The 27752-nt window shown below is 44.3% G+C and overlaps 1 protein-coding gene across 3 annotated transcripts in view; it reads right to left on the bottom strand.

Annotated features, from left to right (window-relative positions):
* Positions 1-27752, bottom strand: part of LOC141049368 (sodium channel protein type 2 subunit alpha-like) — a 263234-nt gene that overhangs the window by 89020 nt on the left and 146462 nt on the right. For all 3 annotated transcript variants that reach the window (XM_073545767.1, XM_073545765.1, XM_073545766.1), the window contains 4 exons: positions 20552-20758; positions 12828-12962; positions 10061-10345; positions 641-773 (listed from right to left, as the gene is read on the bottom strand). In XM_073545767.1, the coding sequence (XP_073401868.1) occupies positions 641-773; positions 10061-10345; positions 12828-12962; positions 20552-20758 (760 nt within the window). The remainder of the gene's footprint in view (positions 1-640; positions 774-10060; positions 10346-12827; positions 12963-20551; positions 20759-27752) is intronic.

Here is a 27752-nt window from a genome sequence, read left to right as displayed (position 1 = left end):
AGGAAAATTCCTATATGTTTAAAATATTAAAACGTAAAACAGGTATAAAATAATGTCCGTCATGTTTTTTAAAGGTTGCCCAATCCTTTAGATACAACATCACTATCGGATTCGTGGGAATCCGACACGTGGCACTCCGAACCAATCAGCTGCTCATAGGTCCTTTGGCGACTGGAGGTAAACAGTGTATGACAGCTTCTCACATTGTGCAGTGACCGCTCACGGGTTCAGCTGATCAGCTCCTATTCACCTCAATGGGAGATGAGCTGCAGTACCTGACAATGCCACCACACAGCATATGGAGCTGTGCTGTTCTGGCTCTGCATACGGATTACTTTCTGCCACTGGAAACTTGCAAGCAGCTGATTGGGGTTGGGATTTGCAGTTGGGGTGTCATGGGTCAGACCTCCATCAATATCTAAGTCCCTAAACTTGTATCTTACCCTTATATATCCCATTGATGGTAAAGTGAAATCCACTAATACACATCATTATCTAATTGGCTTCTACAGACAGCTTTTTATGTGAATTCGTTTTTATACACAAGGCACTGGAACGTTTTTAGATAAAACAACTTCTAAAATGCATCAAAATGTCAGTCTATAAATGAAAAATGGAAATAGAAGAAGCTATGCCCTACCTTCCATTGTAGTTGTTAAAACTGTAGCAATACTTTGAGCCCTTTGTCTGACAGATAGATTTTCCATCATATCCACTGAGATTTTGTAGTAGCTTGGTCGTCTTTTATTTACCTCTGTTTCTGTTGTAGTGCCCTAGAAACCATCAGCACAAAAGTGATGAAGAAGACTTTAAACGTGTTTAAACCACAGAAAAATTTGCAATCTTTTAGAAGCACGGATCCTGAAAACCTCAGTAATTGCATGCACATTCTCTTTGTAATGGTCGCTACAGGTGGAAAATACAGAGGCCGAAAAATGGAGATAGGTGGTGGACCAGGGAAAAGTCAGGAATGGAGCGGCGGGTGGGGCTCAGTAAGATAAGTGATACTTATTTTATTATTATACAGCATTCTGAGAGTCTTGTGAGCACATATGTAGTAATTTTCCAAGGAAGGCAAAGCAATAACGGGGTCTCTCCCACACAGCAATTCAGGTCCTCCTTCTGGCTCAGTGGTGACTCAGACACAATTGAGATAGCCCTAGTTCGGTCACAGAAAATAGTTATTGTCAACATCAACCAGTGATGGTGCACATGACTTGTGCAGTCTCCTTTCAGAGAGATTCTGGCTGCTCTCGCTGTAGCTCCAACACAATCAACTCTGCTCAGCTCCCCCAGGTGACTGACCAGTAAACACATTGTCTGGTCCTAGTCATAGGTAGTCAGGTGAACCTAAATAGTACCTATAGTGCTAGGATTTAACGCTGTCTTAACTGTCTTTCTATATATATATATATATATATATATATACACAATGTTTTGAACTTTTGACTTTCAGGCTACATATCTCAAGATCCACTACTGCTTCTAATGTGAGACTACCATCATTTTATAGGCAATCATCTTGGCTATCCCACAAATAGTTTTCACTTGCAACTATTTAGCATATGATTAGTTATGCAGATACTCATCATGTCGTTGCATTGTTACTGTTTTGCTCCTAAAAATCCAAGTTTGCATTATTTTGTTAACATTTTGTAAATCCACCTTTGGCTTTCAACACTGCCTGAATATTTCTGGGCATGTTCTCGATCAGAATCAAGCATGTCTCGACCAAAATCTTATCCCAGGTTTCTTCTACATGTTCCAAAAATTGGTGCATACTGGTCGAATCACTAGGGTAAGTATACAGTTTTTTTTCTTCAAATGTACCCACAAGTGTTCAATTAGGTTGAAACCTGGATACTGTTTGGTACCTCTACTTCATTGCTATTGAACCATTTCTTTACCAATCTCACTGTATGCTTCTGGTCATTGTCCTGCTGGAACATTATGTTGTCCTTTTTATACCCATGGTACTCAAGTATACGAAGTAACTTATCTTGTAGTATTCTCACAAGTAGCTCAGAATCGAGACCACCATCGATCCTGGTCAAGTATTCAATGCCTCTGGCTGTTAAACAACCCCATATCATCAGGCTTTCTCCACTAAACTTGACAGTGCCTTCAATTTCCTGACCTGTTAGCCACATTTTTGACAGGCTGCTGCAATGCAGATAAGTGCAGGTTCCACTAGATGGCAGTAGAGTGGACGCAGAACTGCACCCAAACAGAGCAGGCTTGCAATGCAACAGCCAGGTTACCACAGGTGGCAGCAGATTAGTCAGACAGGCCGAGTCAAGCAACACACTGTAGTGTAGTACAAAACAAACTCAGGGTCGAGAAGGTCAATAGCGGTCAGGAGCGGATAAGCCAAAAGACAAAAGCAGGTCAGGATACAAGCCAAGTCAGAACCGGGAGGTCAATACACTAAAGGGAACACTGAGTAAAAATGGGAATGGGGGAAAATATAGACACAGGTTCAGACAGCAAACGCAGGAGGACAAATCAAAGTAAGCTACAGCAGCCCTAGGCAAAACTATAACTGACATAGCCTGCAGCGATAAATAGCAAACCTGAGCCCAGACTAAGGCTGAGAAAGGTTAACCCCTTCGTGACCAGACCGGGAAAACAGGACTCCAACCCCGGTCTGGATCATGACAATTTTCACTTGTTTGTTTCAGACTCATTTGCACCCATCAGAGCCTAGTTTACTGATTTTCATCTCATTGCGCCAAATCACACATTTCCAATTTTCTACTGTCCGCTTTTCAAACTTTTTTTTGCAAACTCAAGGCAACACTTCATTTCACGATATTGAAGTGGAGGCTTTGTCACCTTTTTTCAGGCCACTGTGATCTCACTATTGTAAAGTATACGAGCCAATTCCACTGTTTGTCGCGCTAGAACTGATGGACCTTGTGATGAGCCGACTTGTTGACTCCAATATTTTTCCTGGACGTTCACCTCTTGGCTTCTGAATGGATGAATGGACTTCATTTCAAATTCTTCCAGCTGTCATGCCACTCACATGATGCAGTTTGGCAATTTTCTTGGTCGAGAGACCACTATCGATGAGCTGGATGACGCTGTTTCTCTTTTTTCGGGAAATCTTCTTTGTGGCTGATTTTCGATTTGAACCAGTGACTTTTCTCTTGAGAATCAACCTAATAACCCTCTGAGCTATTAGAGAATGTGAGAACAGGTTGTAATTTGTAGTGTTCAGGAAGAAAAAGAATTTTACACTACGAGGAGCAAAACTAACAATGTAGTGACATGACAAGAATCGGTATAACTAATGAAATGCTAAATAGTAAATAGTTGCAGGGATAACAAAAAAAAAAATATATATATATATATATATACAGTTGTGGCCAAAAGTATTGACACCCCTGCAATTCTGTCATATAATACTCAGTTTCTTCCTGAAAATGCTTGCAAACACAAATTCTTTGGTATTATTATCTTCATTTAATTTGTCTTAAATGAAAAAACACAAAAGAGAATGAAGCAAAAAGCAAACATTGATCATTTCACACAAATCTCCAAAAATGGGCCAGACAAAAGTATTGGCACCCTCAGCCTAATACTTGGTTGCACAACCTTTAGCCAAAATAACTGCGACCAACCACTTCCGGTAACCATCAATGAGTTTCTTACAATGCTCTGCTGGAATTTTAGACCATTCTTCTTTGGCAAACTGCTCCAGGTCCCTGATATTAGAAGGGTGCCTTCTCCAAACTGCCATTTTTAGATCTCTCCACAGGTGTTCTATGGGATTCAGGTCTGGACTCAGGTCTGGCCACCTTAGAAGTCTCCAGTGCTTTCTCTCAAACCATTTTCTAGTGCTTTTTGAAGTGTGTTTTGGGTCATTGTCCTGCTGGAAGACCCATGACCTCTGAGGGAGACTCAGCTTTCTCACACTGGGCCCTACATTATGCTGCAAAATTTGTTGGTAGTCTTCTGACTTCATAATGCCATGCACACGGTCAAGCAGTCCAGTGCCAGAGGCAGCAAAGCAACCCCAAAACATCAGGGAACCTCCGCCATGTTTGACTGTAGGGACCGTGTTCTTTTCTTTGAATGCCTCTTTTTTTCTCCTGTAAACTCTATGTTGATGCCTTTGCCCAAAAAGCTCTACTTTTGTCTCATCTGACCAGAGAACATTCTTCCAAAACGTTTTAGGCTTTTTCAGGTAAGTTTCGGCAAACTCCAGCCTGGCTTTTATATGTCTCGGGGTAAGAAGTGGGGTCTTCCTGGGTCTCCTACCATACAGTCCCTTTTCATTCAGATGCTGACGGATAGTACGGTTTGACACTGTTGTACCCTCGGAATGCAGGGCAGCTTGAACTTGTTTGGATGTTAGTCGAGGTTCTTTATCCAACATCCGCACAATCTTGCGTTGAAATCTCTTGTCAATTTTTCTTTTCCGTCCACATCTAGGGAGGTTAGCCACAGTGCCATGGGCTTTAAACTTCTTCATGACACTGCGCACGGTAGACACAGGAACATTCAGGTCTTTGGAGATGGACTTGTAGCCTTGAGATTGCTCATGCTTCCTCACAATTTGGTTTCTCAAGTCCTCAGACAGTTCTTTGGTCTTCTTTCTTTTCTCCATGCTCAATGTGGTACACACAAGGACACAGGACAGAGGTTGAGTCAACTTTAATCCTTGTCAACTGGCTGCAAGTGTGATTTAGTTATTGCCAACACCTGTCAGGTGCCACAGGTAAGTTACAGGTGCTGTTAATTACATAAATTAGAGAAGCATCACATGATTTTTCGAACAGTGCCAATACTTTTGTCCACCCTCTTTTTTATGTTTGGTGTGGAATTATATCCAATTTGGCTTTAGGACAATTCTTTTTGTGTTTTTTCATTTAAGACAAATTAAATGAAGATAATAATACCAAGGAATTTGTGTTTGCAATCATTTTCAGGAAGAAACTGAGTATTATCTGACAGAATTGCAGGGGTGTCAATACTTTTGGCCACAACTGTGTATATATATATATATATATATATATATATATATATATATATACACACATACATACATGAAAAAAAGATTTTTTTGGCACAGCCAGCTCACCGCTTTGAAGAAAACCACGAATAAGTCCAGCCTATGGTAGCAGTTCGCACGGAAGCGGATTGGGATAAATCCTTGCATGTAAAAGAAATAGTGTTGGTTCTCCAGCGATCAGTCCAATGGTAGAGTAAAATATAACTTTTATTTTTCCATTAAAAAGGTTCCAGGTTTCTTCAGTGACAATTTTGCATATGGTCAATCCCTTTTGGACGACATGTTTCAACACTACATGTGTCTTCCTCCAGGTCCTCCAGCACATGTAGTGTCGAAACATGTCGTCCAAAAGGGATTGACCATATGCAAAATTGTCACTGAAGAAACCTGGAACCTTTTTAATGGAAAAATAAAAGTTATATTTTACTCTACCATTGGACTGATCGCTGGAGAACCAACACTATTTCTCGTATACATATATATATATATATATATACAGTATATACACACACACATACATTTATATATCTAATTATATATTATCTTTTTAAAGTGTGCTATGTAAAGAAAAAAAAGATATACATCAATATATATAAATGTGTGTGCATATACAGTGGGGAAAATAAGTATTTGATACACTGCCGATTTTGCAAGTTTTCCCACCTACAAAGAATGGAGAGGTCTGTAATTTTTATCTCAGGTACACTTCAACTGTGATAGACAGGATCTTAAAAAAAATCCGAAAAAATCACATTGTATGATTTTTAAATAATTAAATTGCATTTTATTGCATAACTTAAGTATTTGATCATTTACCAACCAGCAAGAGTTCTGTCTCTCACAGACCTGGTAGTTTTTCTTCAAGAAGTCCTCCTACTCTGCACTCAGTCCACACACTCAATCACGCTCCAACCTCTCCATCATGGCCAAGACCAAAGAGATGTCTAAGAACACCAGGGGCAAAATTGTAGACCTGCACAAGGCTGGGGTGGGATACAGGACAATAGGCAAGCAGCTTGGCGAGAAAGCAACAACTTTTGGCACAATTATTAGAAAATGGAAGAACCAGAAGATGACTATCAATCTTCCGTGGTCTGGGGCTCCATGCAAATATCATCTCATGTGGTAAGTATGATTCTGTGAAAGGTCAGAAATCAGCCCAGAACTATACGGGAGGACCTGGTCAATGACCTGAAGAGAGCTAGGACCACAGTCTCAAACATTACTTTTAGTAACACACTATGCCGTCATGGATTAAAATCCTGTAGGGAACTCTATGTCCCCCTGCTCATGCCAGTCCATGTCAAGGCTTTTTTGAAAATTCATCAGAGACCATCTGGATGATCCAGAGGAGGCATGGGAGAAGGTCATGTGGTCAAATGAGAACAAAGCAGAACTTTTTGGTATCAACTTCACTCACCGTGTTTGGAGGAAGAAGGATTAGTTCAACCCCAAGAACATCAACCCAACCGTGAAACATGCAGGGGAAGCATCATACTTTGGGAGTGCTTTTCTGCAAAGGGGACAGGATAACTACACAGTATTAAAGGGTCATGTATTGCAAGATTTTGTCCAACAACCTCCTTCCCATTGAAGATGGGTCATGTCTGGGTCTTCCAGCATGACAATGACTCAAAGCACACAGCCAGGTCAAAAAAAGAGTGGGTCCGTGAGAAGGATTTTCAATGTCCTGGAGTGGCCTAGCCATTCTCCAGATCTAAACCCAATATAAAATCTTTGGAGGGAGCTGAAACTCAATGTTGCTCAAGGACAACCCTGAAACCTGAAAGATTTGGAGAAGATCTGTATGGCGGAGGGGGCCAAAATCCCTGCTGCACTGTGTGAAAACTTGGTCAAGAACTACAGGAAACGTCTGATCTCTGCAATTGCAAACAAAGGTTTCTGCACCAAATATTAAGTTCTGTTTTTCTATTGTATCAAATACTTATTTCATACAATAAAATGCAAATTAATTAGGTAAATAAAAATCATTCAATGTGATTTTCTGGATTTTTTTCAAGATTCTGTCTATCATAGGTGAAGTGTACTTACGATAAAAAATTACAGACCTCTCCATTCTTTGTAGGTGGGAAAACTTGGAAGTGTATCAAAATATTTATTTTTCCCCACTGTCTGTCTGTCTATCTATAAATATATATATATATATCTATATATATGTGTTGCATTTTTTACAATTTTTTAAGGTGACCCATGTCAAGTGCTGTGACGGCTGACTGCTAATCTCAATAGCTAAACCAGCCCCCTTCTCTCTCACAGCCAATGCAATGAAAGAAATGTGGGCTGGCATAGCCACTGAATAGTGATGAGCGAGTATACTCGTTGCTCGGGTTCTCCCGAGCATGCTCAGGTGATCTCCGAGTATTTTGGCATGCTCGGAGATTTATTTTTCATCGTCTCAGCTGCATGATTTGAGACTTGTAGACAGGCTGAATACATGTGGGAATTCTCTAACAAACAGGCATTCCACACATGTATTCAGGCTGTCTACAAGTCGCAAATCATGCAGCTGAGACGACGAAAAATAAATCTCCGCGCACGCCAAAATACTCGGAGATCACTTGAGCATACTCGGGAAAACCCGAGCAACGAGTATACTCGCTCATCACTACCACTGAAAGAACCTAATCAGCCAGACCCCTAAAATGGCACAAGAAGTTCCGCTGCCAGGACCTGACACCATATTGATATCGGAAGATTGAGGCAGCTTGGGAAAAAAACTGTATCAGTAAGCGTTATATAACCTTATCAGGAATATATCTAAAGTTAATTTTTGCAACGTAGACAAATCCTTTAAGAATTCTCTTGGGAACACTGTGACCCCCTGTGACTAGAACCTACAGGCACTGCCTTAACGCCTTAACGCTTAATCCACCCCTGACCTCACTGCATATCTACAAATTCAATGTGAATAACCCAGCCTTATATTTAGCATCTAACATTCATACCGTAATTCCCCACATAATGTTTCTGGTACTTTCAGAAATCAGGCCCTTTTGTACATCCACCGGCAGACTAATTATAAAAGATCTTGACTATTGTAAATCTGACACATTTATATTGGTGCGTCGCTCATAATTGCAGCAGGATTAACGGGGAGGAAAATGCTACACAGGGGATTGTGCGCACCTTCGAAAGTCATTTTTTTTTTCTTTGAACTGTACATTCCCCGGTGGTTCAGCTCAAATAACAATGCGCCCACACAGTCCTTAAAATAAGACACTTATGGGTAGTTTGACGTCTGTTTCACCTCAGAACTCCTGTCTTGTACTGTATGATTTTCTAAGTAATTGATAAAAATGACTCGGAAAATATTTCAATTGATCTATCGAGGGGTCTTATGAAAAGCAATGTAAAAAAAAAAAACCCCACAGCACTATCGAAATTTTGTGACTAAGGATTTTTTTTTTTTTAAAGACTCTCAAAATAGTTTAAAATAAAAAGAAAAAGTATTGCCCTATAGATCTGGCACTGCCATGTGCAAATCCTGCCTGGATCGGGTGAACATGTGACCGCTGCAGTCAATCATTAACATCAGTGGTGACCCAAGCATCAACACAAAAGAGTGGTGGAGGATTGGTAAATTATTACTTATTTGATATTTTTTTACAGCGTTCTAAGAGGTTTTTTTTTCCTTAAAGAGGTTGTCCGGGCTTTTCACATAATCTCACTGCATATCTGGGCTGCAGAATGCTGACAATAAGTAATTTACCTTCTGTGGCCAGTTTGCAGGGTTTGCTAGATGTCAGCTCTTGCTTGTAATAAAAACGTCCTGGGGGGTGTGTTCTGGCATTGAAATGAGAACTGGTCGTTTCCTCCTACTCTACTAAAAACATGCCCTCTATAGCAACAACCCCACCCTCCATAGCTACAGGCCCTCAACACCACATGAAGAAGCCCTCCTCACACAGTAGCAAATCCTCCCCACTAGAAGTGCAGAGAGCAGACCACCCAGCTGCTCCTCGCCCAGACACACGCTGAACAGTGTTCTATGGAAAGTGAAACTATTGAGGAAGAAACGACCAGTCCATGAAAATCAGACTGCACTCAGAGGTCATCTGAGTGCAATACGATGGTTTCCATGGACTCATTGACTTGCAGGGCTGAGTATGATCCGATCGGATACAACTCGGGCATGCTGTGATTTTGTCCCTGGTCCAAGGAAAGAAAATCATACGTGTGCATGGCCACATAGAATTACATTGATCAGAGTGCGATCCGATGTTTTGCCAGATCATACTTGGATCAAAAATACGGTCAAGTGCACAAGCCCTGGCTATGTGCACACGCTGCGGTTTTTGCTGCGGTTCCGCTGCGGTTTTGGCCCTGCGGAACAGCAGCAGTTCCGCAGACATGGTACTTTACCATGTTAGCCTATGGGTTTTCAAAACCGCAGTGCTCATGCTGCGTTTTTTTTCCGCGCGGTTTTGCTGCGTTTTTTTTCCCTCAGCATGTCAATTATTTCTGCGGATTCTGCTGCGGTTTCACACCTTTAACATAGTAGAGGTGTGAAACCGCAGGGCAAAACCGCAGGCCAAACCGCAGCAAAACCGCAGGTCACTTTACCTGTGGTTTTACCTGCGTTTCCGCGTGGAAAAAACCGCAGCGGAATCCGCAACATGTGCACATAGCTTAGGCTAGGGTCAAACAATAGTATTTTCTCTCATCCTAGGAAATTGGTTCGATTTTGCTAATCACACTCTGATCAGAGTGTAATCATAGCGTGATCCGATATTCTCAGATGAGGAAAGGATGGAAGAGAAATGTCTTCATCTTCCCCATTCTGTCAGTCCGAGAAAATAGGACTGCACTCGGACGTCATCCATGTGCAGTCCGATGTTTAGAACAGACTCACTGAAAGGCAAATGGGTTTTTCTGATTGCATTCTATAGGCGGCGAGTTGCGATCCATTTTGCGAAGTGAAAAAGTGCAAATCGTCAATATGTTAGCTTTAAAGCAATCCCACCTCCCCTTGTATATTTAAAATATTTTTCATCTTAGCTTCTTATTCCACACTGTTACCTCGGGAAGAAGTTCTGCACGTGCATATGAACCACTGACCAATGAAACCACTCCGTTACAGTCCACAGTGCTGTGCATTTTAGCATTTCTGATCGAGGGACTGGTCTGGCTAAGGTTGCTATTTAGCCGATCTCGTCTTGCAGGCAAAGGCAGAGAAAGGTCCCTTCTGCTGTCATTATCTTCAAACGTGCTATGTTCATCATCAGCAAAGTCATTCTCTGATCCTCCATCCTTGACATGATATCTGAAGCTAAAACCACTGCTAATATGAATACTTGACCGTGTCTGCAAAAAAAACCCACAGAGAATTATATTGAGGCATAGCTGAGGAATGGCATGAAAACTGAATTGTGACTTATTAGGCTATGTTCACAAGTTGTGTTTTTGATGCGTTTTTTTTCCCGCAGACCAAACCTGCTCTTTTGACTGTAAGAAACTTGTTTCAAAAAACAAGGTTTGGCTTAGTTTTTGTTGCATTTTTTGCCGCTTTTTTTTTTTGCTGTTTTTTACCTGTGTTTTTGTCAGAGTGCATTTGTCTGTTATGCGTGCTGACAACGTTTAGTGCATAAAAAATCTGATTCTTCTTCATCAGTTTTTGGTACCGAAAATGCGACAAAAACTGATACCTACATTTTTGCAACGTGTCTTGCCCCACTCGTTGATTCCAATGGGTGAAAATTGCTGAAAAAAAGCTGAAAAAAGTGACATGTTGCATTTTGCAAAAACCAAGGTATTGCACAAAATACTGAGGACAAAAAAAAACAAGCTGAACTCTCATAGATTTTGCTGGAACTGTAAAACGAAGCTGAAATTTGCATAAAAAAGGCATTAAAAAAAACACTGAAAAAATGCAACGTTTGAACATAGCCTTACAGTTTGTTGTATGCACAAATATTGCGCTAAGTGGTAGTTTTCAAAAAAATTCAGGACATTTCTTCAATTTTGACTAATTATGATCAACAGACTTCTTTGGTGGTCTCTGGGTTATATTGGAATTGAAAGCTAAGGTATGGATTTGGTGTGAAGTTGAGGATCTGAGGTCGTGGCTTCTATCGTAGATAGCTACCATATAGAGGGCAAACAGGACGGATCTTATGAGTGTGATGGCACCAAACAGAAAACCAAAAAAAGCACTTACTCTATGATATTGAGGGAGGGAAGAGACTTAGTATGGGTGGTCAGGTCAATTTTCAAAATGACAAAGTCAAATACTACAGAAGAGTACCTGGTACTCAGAAGAACTTGGTTTATTACTAAAGAAGAACACAGGTTATTATACATAAGAATACAGCCTATTACTCAGAAGAACACCAATTATTGCTGCAGAAGAACACTGTATTACTGAAGAACACAGCCTATAACTAAAAAAGAACAGTCTGCTAAAAAAGAACACAGCCTGTTACTCAGAGGACCACCGCTTATTGCTACAGAAGAACACAGTATTACTGAAGAACACAGCCTATAACTAAAAAAGAACACAGCCTGTTACTCAGAAGAAGACTGCTGTTTGCTACAGAAGACACAGTGTATTACAGAACAACACAGTCTATTACGACAGAAGAACACAGCCTGTTACTCAGAAGAACACCACTTATTTTTATAGAACACTGTTTATTACGGAAGAACACTGCCTATACTACAAAAGAACACAGCCTGTTATTCAGAAGAACACTCCTTGTTGCTACAGATGAACACAGTGTATTACAGAATAACACAACCTATAACTAAAGAACAGTCTATTACCACAGAAGAACATGGATTATTACTGAAGAACACAGCCTATACTACAAAAGAACACAGCCTGTAACTCAGAGGACCACCGCTTATTGCTACAGAAGAACACAGTATTACTGAAGAACACAGCCTATAACTAAAAAAGAACACAGCCTGTTACTCAGAAGAAGACTGCTATTTGCTACAGAAGACACAGTGTATTACAGAACAGCACAGTCTATTACGACAGAAGAACACAGCCTGTTACTCAGAAGAACACCACTTATTTTTACAGAACACTTTTTATTACGGAAGAACACAGCCTATACTACAAAAGAACACAGCCTGTTATTCAGAAGAACACTCCTTGTTGCTACAGATGAACACAGTGTATTACAGAATAACACAACCTATAACTAAAGAAGAACAGTCTATTACCACAGAAGAACACGGATTATTCCTGAAGAACACAGCCTATACTACAAAAGAACACAGCCTGTAACTCAGAAGAACACTGCTTATTGCTACAGAACACAGCCTATTACTAGCTGTCTAGGTACTCTTGTACTCTAATGGCTGCTATTGTACACTATAAGCTCTGACTAGAATCTTTGCATTGGTTAGGATACGTCATCGATATGATATTGGTGGGGGTCCACCGATCACCTGAAAACTGCTCTGGCAGCGGACGTATATAAGGTATGTATGGGGTGGAATATACATTGCTTAGTGGTCACTGAAGAGTACTGCAGTTTATCTCCAAGTGACTGGTACATAAAGTGCAGAATTCGGCGGTGGCTACTAAGTAATGTATAGGGCTGCTATATTCCAGCTTTTTAGATTAGAGTATATCTGGCCACTGCTGGACCAGTGTTCAGTTGATTGGGAAGGGAGTTCTGGGTATCAGACCCCTACCAATAACATAATTACCATTTAGGTATTCAATAGTTCCTAGTTTAATCATCATTAAATTCCATTGGTTGTCTTTTGCAAAAACTATATATGGTAACTTCTGCAGATCCACATGTACAATGCATCAATTATAACGGTCTACCTGCATTTCTTTGGGCTGACCGGGATTCATTCTCTCTTTGTCATCCTTATTTGATAATGTAGATGAGCTGCCAGATAGATCATCCAGGTCACCATCTTCACTTTCTTCTGAGTCTGTCGGTGCTTCTGCTGCAGCCTAAAGTGAGAAGTGGGGATTACAAAGATAAACCTTGGGTGATTAAAGGGTTGCCTGTTATGGATCAACCCTTTTTGATAGAAGGTGCCCTCAAGGTATCGTGCTTCCTGAGGAAATTTGGCAGCAAGTATACAATTTTCCTGCAGTGTCATCGCAGGAGAAATATTGCATTATGTGTTTCCTAATAAAATTAACAGCCTGTCTGTGAAATGTACAGACCTATTAAGTCCTCCAGAGAGAGAATTTATGTAGCAGCTCTCTGTTCTACATTCTAATATCAAGACTTGAGGAACATGCAGAAATTAGAGCCACCATATAAATGGTGATTATTTTTTTCATACAACAGTCTGCCACATTTTGGTTTTGCTGGTGGTTCTTTCTCTTGTGCTAACCACTGATTGTACAGCCTGGAGCTTTGCTGTAGAAACTCATAATACACAACTCAACTGATGCAGATCTTCCTTTGGGAAAGATTAAGAATGTTTACATTTATCAATAAGGGCCAGAAACCTCAACCTTTACTCTTAAATAAGAAGTTCTGCAGCAGCTGTGTGTACTTTCTAATTTAAATTCTAAAAACGTCATGTCAGCTGAGGCTTACAGTCACTGGCCTTGTGCTTTTTTGTGGTAAAAAAGAAAATCTTTGGATTCTTCCACGTGGACAACCCCTAAAGTTTCACATCTATTTCAATTTACCCCTTCCTGACATGTGACAAAATTGTAATTCTCCTTCGCCTCATTGGGGTACACAGGACCATGGACCATGGGTGTTATGCTGCTGCCATTAGGAGGCTGACACTAAGAAAAATACAACAAGATTAGCTCCTCCTCTGCAGTATACACCCACACACTGGCTCCAGCCGAACAAGTTCATGCTTAGTGTCTGTAGGAGGCACATGGGTCTGGTCTCCAGACCCAATTTTTTATTTTTATTTTTTATGCTTATTCTATTTTCAATGGATTACAGGGGGCGACGGTTCCCTTCAGGGTTCCGATCTCCCCAAACCAACAACAGGCGGGAATGTGGAGTGTCACCTCCACGTACCCCCTCCTGCACTGTTAAATGGTATGCCTGAGCTCTTTATGGGCAATGGGTCCCTTCAGGACACAGATCTCTCCACACCAACAATAGATGGGAACATGGAGTATTACCTCCAGGTACCCTCTTCTGCGCCAGGCTTATTTCAGTCGGACCAACGGCCCTGCTCCATCCTAGGGGATCTAAACCCTGGGATGTCCAGGGCACTTATGGCATCTGTGCGGCCCCCATTGCATCGCTACTGACAAACAGTGGCAATGGAAGGAGGCGGAAGGTCCCTCTCCACCTCGCGGACAGCGGGAGGGTTCCTGGCACTGTCCATATTGCAGGCAGACCAGTCTGAACTCTGCGCTTTATCCTCCGGATCACCATGGGCCTGTAATGAAACACCGTCCACGCTGAAGCCCAACATTCGCTCCATGCCAGGACGCTGGTAAGAGAATCCAGGTCGGCGGTGGGCTCCTGTACCAGGATTCTCAGCGCTCCCAGTGGCATCCCCCTCCCCCTGGTAACGCTCCTGCCAGCCGCAGAAATGTACGCCCCGGCTTGGGCCTATTCACAAAGCAATAGAGGTTTCGCCCACCGGATGACATCGCACCTGTAGGCCCTTGCCCAATCAGGCGCTTCTCGCTCACTGTGAGACTTCCGCATGTTGCCTCTGCAACACCCGGGGCCATATTTATCCACTCGGTCGGCTCTTCTTCAACACTGGCGTGGTGCCAAGCAGATCCCAGTGGCGTTTTTAAAGGCACACACTGGACCTGCAGCACTCATGGGCAACAGGGACTGGGTAAGAGCCCTGATCCTGCAGCACCCACATTGGCCTTTCCCTATAGTTCCTTTGGGCTACCCTCCCTATTGGAGGACAATAGCAAGTCAGGGGGCACACTGCGGTGCATTATGTCACTCCCTAGGAAATCTAAAAAGGGTGACAAGGTACATACGGTGTATTTCACTTCACGTACTACCTGCCAGACTTTGTTATTGAGGGGGCATAGAATCCCACTCTGCAGGGACTGTGATCCCGAATGCACTCAGGAGCCCTCCGACGCTCCCGAACCAAGTGTACCTAGCCCCGCTGAGTGGGCTTTGTCACTGTCGCAGTCTATGCCTTCACTGGCCAAAGGGACACAGTCCCTCCTTCTATTGGCCGGGACCTTCGCCAGTGTGTCTTGGAGGATTACTACACCTCAGATTACAGAGGGTCGACTGATCCCTTAAGGGCTCTACTCTCCCCAAACCTACAACAGGCGGGACTGCAGAGTGTCGTCTCCACATACCCCTTCCAGCATCATTTTTTGTTATGGGCATGCAATGGTATTCCAGGACAATGGATCCCTTCAGGGTACCGTTCTTACCACACCAGCAACCGATGGGAACGTGGAGTGTCGCCTACAAAACTCCCCTCTGCAAACCAGCTCATGCCGCCCATATTCCTGCGCCACCAAAAGGCCCTGACCCACCTTAGGGCAGGTAACCCCTTGGATGTCCAGAGGCATTTCGCATGTCTGTGCAGTCCCTTCCCCAACGCCCCTGATGAACAGCGGCGATGGCAGGAAGACGGATGGTCCTTCTCCCCTCCTCTGATCTCGGAATGGGTTGATGGAAGGCTAAGACATAGGTCGCCAGCATAGAGAGCGACTGGACAAATGCTTCACAAGTTAGAAGCCTATAGAGACGAGATACCCTGGTCCCCTGATTACGGAGGGAATGGGAAGAATCCTATCCGGTTGATCCACCTATCTCCCATTTGGCCTCGAAAATACTTCCTTACCAAATGGTTCCTCAATTAAAGACCCCACGGACTGGCAGGTAGAGAACCTCAGATTACCGTGGGGCGACGGATCCCTTAAGGGCTCCACTCTCCCCAAACCTACAACAGGGGGACCATGGAGTGTCATCTCCACATACCCTTTCCTGCATCGTTTTTTGTTATGGGCATGTAATGGTATTTCAGGATGACGTATCCTTTCAGGGTACCATTCTTACCACACCAGCAACCGATGGGAATGTGGAGTTTTGCCTACATGTACCCCCTCTGCAAACAGGCTCATACCACCCTTTTCCCTGCGCCACCAACAGAACTGACCCACCTTCGGGCAGTTAACCCCTTGGATGTCCATATGCATTTCCCGTGTCCATGCAACCCCCTCCCCATCGCCCCAGATGAACAGCGGCGATGGTAGGAAGACGGATGGTCCTTCTCCCCTCCTCTGACCTCGGAGTTGGGTTGATGGAAGGCTAAGACATAGTTCGTCGGCATAGAGAGTGACCGGACAAACACTTTGCAAGTCAAAAGTCTATAGAGGTTGATCCGCCTGTCTTCCGCTTGGTCTCGAAAACCATTCTGTCCTTACCAGATGATTCCTCAATTAAAGACCCTATGGACTGGCAGGTAAAGAACCTGACCCATTCATTTTTTGGGGGGGCTTCAGGCTTGGCACTCTCCCTCTCTTTTGCTGCGGGGTGGGTATCTAAAGCTATGGTCTCTTGGGCTGATACCCTAAGAAGGACAGTGAACTTCCCCTGGAAGCAGTAGAACTAGCCAATCAGATCTCCTCTGCCAGGGAATATTTGTTGCACGCACCGCTACACTCAGCTCCGGGCTGTGCTTACAGCCGCAACTGCCATCACCATCCGATGGACACTGTGGCTCAGGGATGGCGAACGGACTCTGCATCCAAAAGGTCCTTGATGTATCTGCCCTACCAGAGCGGGTGTTTATTCGGCGAGAAGCTGCATCAGCTTATCTATGACACCACAGGAGGAAACAGTAAATTCCCTCCCAGCAAAAGACTAGGCATCCTGTTTGTCATCAGCAACAGGCACGTTTCTGATCCTTTCATAGCTGGAAGTCTACTCCTATGTCATCATATCTGCCTCTCCATCCTTCACGACAAAATGGGTCAGTCACCTTTTGTCCTCCGGATGCAAGATAGAGTTTCCTCCCGGCCTCCAGCATGTTCCCCCAAAACAGTTGCGAGGGCTCGGCCTTTCACCGAGCCATCGCTTTGCTACACCAAGACAGGGTCATCATTCTGGTCCCAGAAAGCGAGTATTTTCTAGAGGTTTCTACTTGATCTTATTAATGGTTCTGAAGAAGGACGCAATGGTATGACTCATTCTGGACCTGAAGTTACTCACCAAGTTCGTCAGGATCCTTCAGGATGGAGTCCTTCCACTCTGTCATCACTTCAATGTAAGAGGGGAAGTCCCTAGCATCCATCGGCATACGAGATGCTTACCTTCATATCCCTATCTTTCCGACTCATCAAAGGTTCCTGTGCTTCGCCTTCGAGAGGAACATTTCCAGTTTACGGCTCAGCAGATATCCCTTTTAGGATTGACCCTGCACACTTTCCGAGGGTTGGTAATTTTCCCTCGAGACACAGTCATAGCCCTTCAACAAGGGGCTCGGGCACTTTGTCACCCATTTCCTCACTATCGGCCTGGGACAGGAATCCATTCTCTCTCGACCGTCTATGCCGCTTGTCTCCGTGGGTCAAGCGAGCGCTCAGGTGGTGGACGTTACGGTCTTGCTTCACCCAGGGAAAATATTTTCTCCCAGTACAATAGCTGGTGGTCACCACCGATGCCAGTCTTCTGGTCTGGGGGGGCTGTCTTTCGTTATCACAAGACCCATGGGTGCTTCCTGGTGGGTCATCCTATCCGAATACAATTAGACAATGCCACGGCTCTGGCGTATATCAATCATCAAGGGGGGCATCCGCAGCAGGGCAGCAATGCATGAGGTGGAACACATTCTCCTCTGGGCTGAGATGTTACACTCGGTAATCTCAGCGGCTCACATTCCGGGTGTGTAAAATTGGGTGGCAGACTTCCTCAGCCGTCAGGGTCTTGTCTTGGGAGACTGGTCACTTTATCCGGAGGTATCCCAACAGATTTGTCATTGCTAGGGGACTCTGGATGTGGATCTGAGGGCATCAAGGCTAATCCCCAAAGTACCCAGGCTCATAGCCACACCCGGGATTCAGAGGTCATTGGGGCAGATGCACTGGTCCATCCGTGGCATCAATTTAATCTTCCATTGTTTCCGAGGGTTCTCAGGAAGATCAAGGCGGAAGAGATTCCAGTGATCAGGACTGGTCTGGCTAGGCATGGTATGCAGAGTTGGCTCAGTTCGTCATTGACGTTCCCTGGCGACTATCGGATCGACCAGATCTACTCTCCCAGGACCTGATTTGCCACCAGAACCCACGGGCTCTGTGCTTGATGACCTGGCTGTTGAATCCTGGGTCCTAATCCAAGTTAAGTTCTCCCGAGAAGTGGTTTCCTCTATGTTTCACGCTTGGATACCTGCTACGGGGCATATTTATCACAGCACCTGAAATGCGTTTTCTGCACGGTAGAGGGTTCACCGTCGTTCTTCTCTTGCTTTCTCCGTTCTGAGTATTTTGCAGTTCCTTCAGACTGGGCCCGTCTCTGGCCTAGCGCTTAGTTCCCTCAAAGGACAGATCTCTGTCTTATCAGTTTTGTTACAGCGCTGGATAGCTTCTAAACTGCAGGTGAAGACTTTCATTCAGGGAGTCTCCTATGTGGTGCCCTCTACAGAGGGTGGTTGGATGTCTGGGGCCCTAACTTGGTCCTGGGCATTCCGCAGGGGGCTCCTTTTGAACCGCTGCAGGACATCTCTCTGACTCTCCTTTCCTGGTAGGTCGCCTTCCTGGTTGAGGTGACTTCGTTCAGGCGGGTATCGGAGCTAGCTGATCTTTCTTATTGGGTTTCATTTTTTCAACAGAACAAGGTGGTTCTCCAACCATCCCCATCCTTTTTACCCAAGGTGGTCTCTTCCTTTCACCTTCATGAGGACATTGTCCTGCCCTCGTTTTTTGCCTGACACCAAAACACTGTTTTGAGAGGGCTCTCCACACGTATATCTCATGAAGGCTCTCAGAAGGTACATCTCCCGGACGGCATCTTTTCGCAAGACGGACACCTTATTTTTCTTCCTGAGGGTCACAGGAAGGGACTAGCCGTCTCGAAATTCACAATAGCCAGGTGGATGTGCTTAGCTATTCAGGAGTCTTACCGTGTCAGAGGCAAGCCTATCCCAGTGGGGATAAGGCACACTCCACTCTTTCGGTGGATATTTCCTGGACAATTTGGCAGTGAATGGCTCGGAGAAAAGGATTTTACGGTGAGTACACAAAAATCCCTGTTTCACATGTTGAGATGTTATAAAGCCTACCTGTAGGTGCAGTGATTAGAGCCAGCTCTGATAGCTGCAATTTACTGCTTAGAATCCATAGTTAATAGCAACTGCACTACATTTCTGGTTAAAGTGCACCTGTCACCTCTTTTGGCCGCTATAAGATGCGGCCACTGCTTTCAGGGCTTATCTACAGCATTCTATAATGCTGTAGATAAGCCCCCGATCCGACCTGAAAGATAAGAAAAATAACTTATATTATACTCACCCGGGGAGGCGGTCCGATGTGGTCCGGTCTGATGGGTGTCATAGGTCCGGGACAGGTGCCTCCCATCTTCTTGCGACGCCGTCTTCCTGCTTGCTTCATCGCTCCCGGCATCGCACTTCTGCGCCGGTGTACTTCTCTGCAAAGTACTACAGTGTGCAGACGCCGGGAAAGGTCAGAGAGGCCCAGCGCCTGCGCACTAGCACTGCAGTACTTTGCTCTGCCTCAACAGGGCAGAGAAGTACGCCTGCGCAGAAGTGCGATGAAGGGAGCGAGGAAGCAAACAGGAGGGCGACATCGCAAGAAGATGGGAGGCGCTGGACCCGGGCCTGCGACATCCATCTGACTGGACCACATCCAATCCAATTGGAAAATTCAATTGCCACATCCACAAATCATACTAACCCAAAGAATAACATTTCCAGGTCTTTTTGAGCCACACAGTGAACATCGTATAAATAAAACCTGGGTAAAATGATAGAATTCAATTTTTTTTACCATTTCACCCCATAATTTTTTATCCCTCGTTTTATAGTACCTTATATAGTAAATTATTCGGGGCATGAAAAATGTTGTGTTATTGTTGTGCGACAGCCATTGATGCTGTTGTGCTGTATATGTGGGGTGGTGTGGACCAAAGGTTGCCTCGCAGCAGAGGTGATGTGGAGCACTTGGGTAGCTCTTCCTGTGGGTGCAATTTCGTGGCAGCCATGGTCATCATGCAGCACTACATCTAATAGAGTAAGGATCCATTTAAAAATAAGTTACTGTGACGTGGCAGTGGACTTATACACTTTGATCAAAATGTTAACTAAGAAACTTATGCTCATTTTTGAAAAAAATTTGCTTAACTACAGTAGATCTACAATCAATGTCTTTTTTTACATAGTTACGATACAATTAAAAGCTATAACTCGTTCTTGGGTCTTGGATGAAAAAAAAGAAAAAAAAAGAAAAAAATAACTGTGACGGAAATGTATCAAAGTGGTAAAAATTGTAGATTCCCTGTAAAAGTGTAAGTAAAAAACATACAACGTATCAAGTTCTTTTCATCTTGAAATGCTTCTCAGCTAATTTTCATGAATAGGTTTGGCAGCTGGTGCTGTACAAGTTACCTGAGCGTCCTCTTGTTGTTTTTTCAGAGTCTCCATCATTTTCTTAAATTCCTCAGATTTCTGCTGAGCTTCCTGTAAAGTTGCCTGATTTTGTTCTTCATAAGCCATAGCAACCACAGCCAAAATCAAATTTACCAAATAAAAAGCGCCAAGGAATATCACCAGCACAAAATAGATCATGTAGGTTTTTCCAGAAGCACGTAGAGTCTGTAGAAAAATGCAAAGCATTGGTATAAGGATAGCAATTTTGTAATGTACTGTGCCAATTCCCTGCTGTTCCCTTGTCAAAGTTTTCCTAACAGTCTTTACTGAAAAAGTGATGTAGCGACATGTAAATATTGGCTGTAAAAGTGATTTGTTGACACCAGCGTGGTCAGGGCTAGAGCAAATGAATGGCTGCAATGGTCAACGTGTTGATTCAACAGTGATGGAGCCGAAAGAAAAGAAACAATCAGGGAACCACATAGGCACCGCCAAGCGATCGGCAAGGGATCGGTAATATGAATTTTTTTTGCACTATAGTCGAAGCCCCTTCTCCTGTGGTTTGAGTGGAGCAGATATACACTACCATTGCTCTATTTATACTATTTTTTTACTGATGTTGTTTGGTTTTGGGAGAAAGTGAACACAGGATTCCCTTTTTATTTTATTGGAGCAGTTGGATCATTACCAAAACCACCTAGGCCCATCATATCACCTATCTTAAACTTGCCATACAGCATGTTTTATGGGTATGTTCCCACATTGCATTTCTGCTGCAGACCTCTCACAGGGAAAATGACACATAGAAATCCTTAGTGGTAAATAACTGAAAATATTTTTGCGAGAATGGTGAAGTCAAGTTTATGGTTCTCATCACGTTTTGGACACCCATTCTTGACTTCATTGGGGGTAACACCTCTAACCCAAATAGCTTGGGCTCCAACTTGTCTCTGATGAAACCATAGACTATGGAAATTGCGACTTTGGACTCCATTTGAGGGTTAGTTTTTTTGTGGGGGCTCTATAGTATCGAAAATAGGGTAATAGTGTCCTAAACCACACTGCATGGCTAAGAGTACACCATGACATCCCAAGGAAAAACCGACATACAGATTTTAAATCCACAGTGCTTCTCAATTTATGCTGTGGATATTTCCGAATGCACACTGCTGCTGCTGTAAATCACAGTGGATTTTCAGAGTTGAAAATCTGCTGTGTTTTTGCTATGTAAGGGGGTGACAGAGGCCGTCATGTGCCTCCCTCTCCTTGAACAGTGTTCACATTAAATACCTGAGGTTCCATAGAGTTTATGAATGTTAATGTATTCATTTACTGTTACTTTAATGTGTATGTACTTTACATGTATCTTGTATAGGATTAGTGAAAGATATATTGTATGATAGAAGGTAGCAGCAGCATAGGACAATAGTGGGTATAGATTAGTGGGGCATACTAGAGATAAGGAATGAGAGTGCCAGCACAAGCATAGTTAGCATTAGGGGTTTTCCAGACTGGGAGGATTTACAGATGGGTGTAGTGCAGTGTAATGAGTGATAGTGTGAAGACTTTTCGTTTAGAGAGAAGTAGTGATGCAGAAGTGAGAGAAGGCAGTTGGATAGCCGTGGGGGTCAAGTTTGCTGATGAAATAAGGGACCCCAGGCAGAGCAGTGTGTGAGTGGTCATCATCTTATGCAGTAACCTTTTCAAAGGGCCTACGGCCGGGACTAGGCAGATCTGAGCGCGCCTTTTACCTATTCCCATTGAAACCGGACATGGGCAAATGGGAGGAAGTTGGTGGACCTAGGGGCACGGATGCACCAGAAGAGAACAGAGTATCTGTGGGACAGAAGTTGTCATAATAGACAGGGATACAAGTGCCTTCAGAACGGAAGCCGTGTCAGAGAAGACAGAGATAGCTCAAGGAATGCCATTGTATGTGAACTGTGCTACGTCTGTATCAAGAACCCTGTTTTCAACTAAAGTTAAACTGTTGAGTATGGAAATGGAGTCTGGAGTTGTTTGTGTGAACCGTGAATCTGGAGCTGGGATTGCAGAATCTCAAGGAACCCCAGAATCTAATGTGAGTGTTCTGCTTAGTACATATCACACACAACAGACAAGACTTTATGTTTCCTTTGTGGGGTGCCATGGTGTGGTGATGCCACAGCTCCTTGCCATGATTACCACCCTGGCCTCCTCACAAAATTGTCAGCAGGATGGCGATTCCTTGTGTGCAGAGAGAAGAAGAACCCCGAAAAAGGCAAAGATGGCGGCCGTTAGAGACTTAAAGATGGCGGATGATGGCGAGAAACATGGGAGCGGTGCCACCCATCGTGGGCTTCCTGAACAGAAAAGAGCATGAAGACCAGCTTGGCAGAAGCAGTGGCCTGAGCCGAGGCCATGTCCCCTGGTAACTGGTGGCCACCTTTGATGGGCACGGCGAAGGAAGAAGCCCCAACCCATGCAGCAGATTCCTGAGGAATGGGAGGAGTCTGAAGCCGAATGGGCGGAGCAGCTGGTTGTGGCTCCACCCTCGAATGGGTGGGGTCTGGAAGGGAAGGACGTTGTATCCGGAAGAGAGTCGCCATTGCAGAGCAAGTCGTCTTCCCCAATGCAGCGGCGCAGTATGTCCTTCCGAGGAGGCATCAGTCAGCAGGACTGGGAGCAATCCCTGTCACAGATGAAGAAGGATACTTGGCCCGGAGGTCTGTTGAGTACGGAAGCCGAGGAGGAGAAGCCTGAAACAGATGGCTTGACTTTCCCGGAAGACTGGTTTCCGTTCAATCGGCCGGTAAAAAAGTGATGGGAGTGGTAGAATGGGAGACCATGAGAGTCCTGACCAGCAACAGCAGAAAGAAGTGGACGGGAAGTCGAACGTGTCCGAACGAGGAACAGTCGTGCCATGGCTCTTAGGTCTTGTGGAGGACTTTCTCGGGAGGATGCAGCTAGCAAAAAGGCCGAGAGCAGTGACCGAGTGTATGTGAATGAGGAATCAATTTCCGGTGACGGTCCCCTTCAGGAGTGGGACTGGGTGGTCTTCATCAAGGAGGACGGACCATGGGGACTGTATGGCGTGGTGGTTACAGTGGTCTCCAGTATCGAGGAGAGATAGGCGCGCGAGGCACAGTATGTTCGGCGGGCTCCTGTAACGGTCGCAGCGCATGACTTTTGTCATTTGGTGGTGTGGATAAGCCATGACTAAACCAGACTTTGTTCATTTTTATCAGAGTGAACCTGTCAGCATTTTCTGTTGACAGGTAAATGTGCCTGTCTGTTGTGACCCCTTGACAGCACTAAAAATCCGCTCAGGCAAGATGCTAGTGGCAGGGCAGCACAACACCTCTAAGGCATAGAGGCATGTCAGGTGTTCAGTTTAAGACCCAATAGCTGAAGCTTGCAGAGCAATTAGGGAGTACGCTGATTTTGTCAGCCAGATATTGCTTGACCATCTTTAAAAACTTTTCCCTCCTTGTCAAAAATACCCAGTCATCAGGGCCTGGACACTGGGAGAGTGTCATGTAGTTGACTCAGGCCTTTGACAGTATACCCCTGCCTCTGCTGTACCTGGTGTGTGTCTGCCTCGCCTCTCCTCTTTGGTTGGGAAAGGAAGTTTTCCTCCTGCCGCTAGCGCTGTCTGATGGGAATTTTTTCAACATATTTTCCAATGGCCTTTGGTATAGCACCAGTTTTGTAGACCATTTCGCCTCATGAAGGAGAGATGCAAGGTTCCTCTTGTTGCGTGGGTCTAGCAGGGTGAACAACAAGTACTCTTTTTTGGCCAAGATGAATGTAAAACGAGGGTCAAGGGAAAGGCAGCGGTACATAAAGTCTTCCATATGTGCCACGCTCCCTACTTCCACACTTACCTGTCTCCAAAATGATGACTACTCTCTATCTCCTCCTCCATCTCTTCCTTACCTTTCCCCTCTCCAGCCCATCCTTGTAGGAGAGATGGGAGCTTGTGTAGGTACTAGCCTCTGTTGCATTAGCAACCAGCTCCTGTTCCTCCTCCTCCTACGCATCCCCCACCTCCTCATTGTTTGCCAATCCACACTGAGCAGATAAGGCTGGGTAGTATCTCTCTGTCTCATGTCTTCCTCCATCTCCACCTGGTCCGCATGCAAAGCTTCAGCTTTAATTGTAAGCAGCATCTGTTTAAGTAGGCACAGACAAGAGATCGTTGTGATGATTATGACGTCATCGCCACTCGCCATCTTTGTGGAGTCCTCAAAGTCTTGATGAACTGCATATATGTCAGACATCCATTCCCATTCTTCAGTTATGTGCGGAGGTTGACCAGAATATCGATGGGCGTGTTGGAGCTGGTATTCCACAACTGGCCTCTGCTACTCAGAAAGACTTGCAAGCATGTGCAGTATGGATTTTCAACCCGTAGTCACTTCGCACACCATTCAGTAACTTGGCACTTGCATTCACTGCTGCAGCACTGCCACGGCTGCAACAACTATAGCTAATTGGCATAAATGGGCGTACATTGACCAGAAGCTCTGGCAAATCTGGGTAGGTTTTCAGAAACCATTGAACCACCAAGTTTAGCAAGTGGGACAAGCATAGTACGTGTGTAAGCTTGCCAAGTTTCACAGCCTCCACCATGTTACAGCCATTATCACACAGGACCATGCCTGGTTATAGGTTCAGCGGCGAGAGCCACAGAACTGTCTACTCTGTTATTCCTTTTAATAACACTGCCGTGATGTGCAGTTTATTTACTAGACAAATTAGCTTCAGCAGAGCCTGTTTCCACTTCTCTAAGGGTACTGTCACACTAAGCGATGCACCAGCGATCCCGACAACGATATGGATCGCTGGTGCATTGCTAAGTGGTCGCTAGTGAGCTGTCAAACAGGCAAATCTCACCAGTGACATAGCAGCGGTCGGGGGTCGCTACTTACCCATCAGACGCGGCGATCCTGACGTCCTCCCGCCCACGTCCACACGTCGCTCGTCAGCGCCACAGGAAGCCCAGCAGGAAGCTGACGACGAGAAATGGCCCAGGCCGTTCTCGCGCGATAAGCGATAACCAGCGGGGGAGCCGGTCGAAGGTAGGTATCAGACATAGCGATATCGCTAGCAATATCGCTATAACGTCACAAAACCAGTGATGTTATAGCGATATTGCTAGCGATATTGCTTAGTGTCACAGGCCCTTAAGGCAGTGCTGCAGAGCTTCCACCTGATGTGGACAACATGCTCTGAGATAACAAATCAGAGATGGGGAATGAGGAGGAGCAAGAGGGGGTGCAGGAACTGGTGTAGGAGGTGGAGGAAACCCTGTTAAAAGCAGGGCCAGCAATCCTTGAGATCAGTAGCCCATGTGCCGAGTGAGGATGGAACTCGGCCCCAGCCTCCACAATGTTCATCCAGTGTGCCATTATGGAAATGTAATGTCTCTGGCCACAAGCACTTTTCCACATGTCTGTCCTTAAGTGTAGAGTTGAGCGAATATCTTCGGTTGCATGCTTATTCAGCAAGCTATAGTGTAAGTGTACATGCCCAGTAATTGCGTAAGTAAGGGCAATGGTGATGTTCCTGAACTTGTGCTGGTACAAGGCGGGGATGGCATACCATGAGAGATAGTGGTGGCTGTGGACCGAGTACCGAGGAACAGCTGCCTTCATGAATCTGCAGAAATCCTCCATGTCTATGGCATGGAGCCTGAAAATGTGACCGTTTAGCATCTGTGCCTGTGGGTTGGTGGCTAGGAACTTTCTTTTGCGTTCCAAGGCCTGGGGTTGTATTAACTTAGTTTTATTTACCAAGGATATTGTAAGGAGGTGACAGATTCCATCAGGTGTCTTCTGCCCCTGTGGACACTGTACACATGTATCAGATGCAGCACCCTGTCATTTACTAATGTTAATGTACTGTTGCTGTATTGTTTATGTACTGTAATATGGATGTATTTATGTGTCATGTATAGAAGTAGGGATAGAATAGCAGATAACATAGGACAATAGTTTGGTTAGATTAGTTGGGCACATTAAAGATAGGAAATAGGATTGTTATCTTAGATTTAGTTGGCATAGGGGTTTTCCTGTTGGGAGGGGCTACAGAACAGTGCAGCATAGAGCAGGGGAAATAGACAGGGACTTCCTGGTGAGAGTCAGTCAGGATGCAGCAGTGAAAAGAGACAGTCTGCTAGCCGTGGGGATAAGGCTGCTAAGGCAGGATGGGGTCCCAGGCTGAGTGGCGTGCAGGTGGTCACCAGCTTGAATAGAAACCAACCCGAAGAGGACCGGGGAAGGTGAAGCTGAGACAGCAAGCCTGGCACCTTTTCCTTTTGACAAGGGAATGGTAGGAAGCTGGTGAGCCTAGAGGCACAGACAGGAGAGAGAAATTGTCCAGAAGCGAGGCAGGGATTGCCAGAAGCGAGGCAGGGACTGACAGAAGGAACAGAGGTTGCCGGGAAGGCAGGGAAAGCTGAAGAGATGCTATTCTGTGTACACTGTGCTGCATATGTGATGGATACCCTACTGCTAAGGAAAGTTGAACTGTTGAAAAAGGACTTTGTTTCTGAAATGGCGTGTTAAGCTCGTGGATACAGAGCCAGAGTGACAGGACACGAGGGGACTCTGACAACTAATCTGAGTGTATTGTTGCGCACATTATACACACTTCAGAAGGGACATTATATTTCATCTGTGGGGTGCCAGGGTGTGGGAACACTACAGCTCGTTGCCACAACTACCACCCTTGCCGCCTTACAGTAATATACTTTAAACTCTATGGATGACTAATTCAGTCCAGAAAAAAGAAAATAACTTTTTTTTAGTTTTATTTATCACTGTAAAATAGCACTAACCATGTTAAACTATATGGATGACTAATTCAATTCAGAAACTTTTTAAAACTTTTTTTAATTAGTTTTATATGCCACCGTAATGTAACACTAAGCATGTTAAACTCTTAATTGAATTCAGAAAGCATTTTTATTTTTGTAGTTTTATTTATCACCATAAAGTAACATTAACCACGTTAAACAGTATGGATGAATAATTGAATTTTAAAAAAAATTAAACTGTTTTTTGGAGTTTTATATACCACCGTAATGTAACATTAAGCTCGTTAATATCTATGGATGACTAATTCAATCCCAAAACAGCTGAACTTGTTTTGGAGTATTATGTACCACGGTTATGTAACACTAATACTAAGCATGTTAAACTGTATGGATGACTAATTAAAGAAAAAAAATCGA

This window comes from Dendrobates tinctorius, unplaced genomic scaffold (assembly GCF_039654945.1).
Source record: "Dendrobates tinctorius isolate UK_male_01 unplaced genomic scaffold, ASM3965494v1 ptg000143l, whole genome shotgun sequence".
NCBI lineage: Eukaryota > Metazoa > Chordata > Amphibia > Anura > Dendrobatidae > Dendrobates > Dendrobates tinctorius.
The sequence above is the reverse complement of the archived record's forward strand: the minus strand, read 5'-3'. Positions and strand labels throughout refer to the sequence as shown.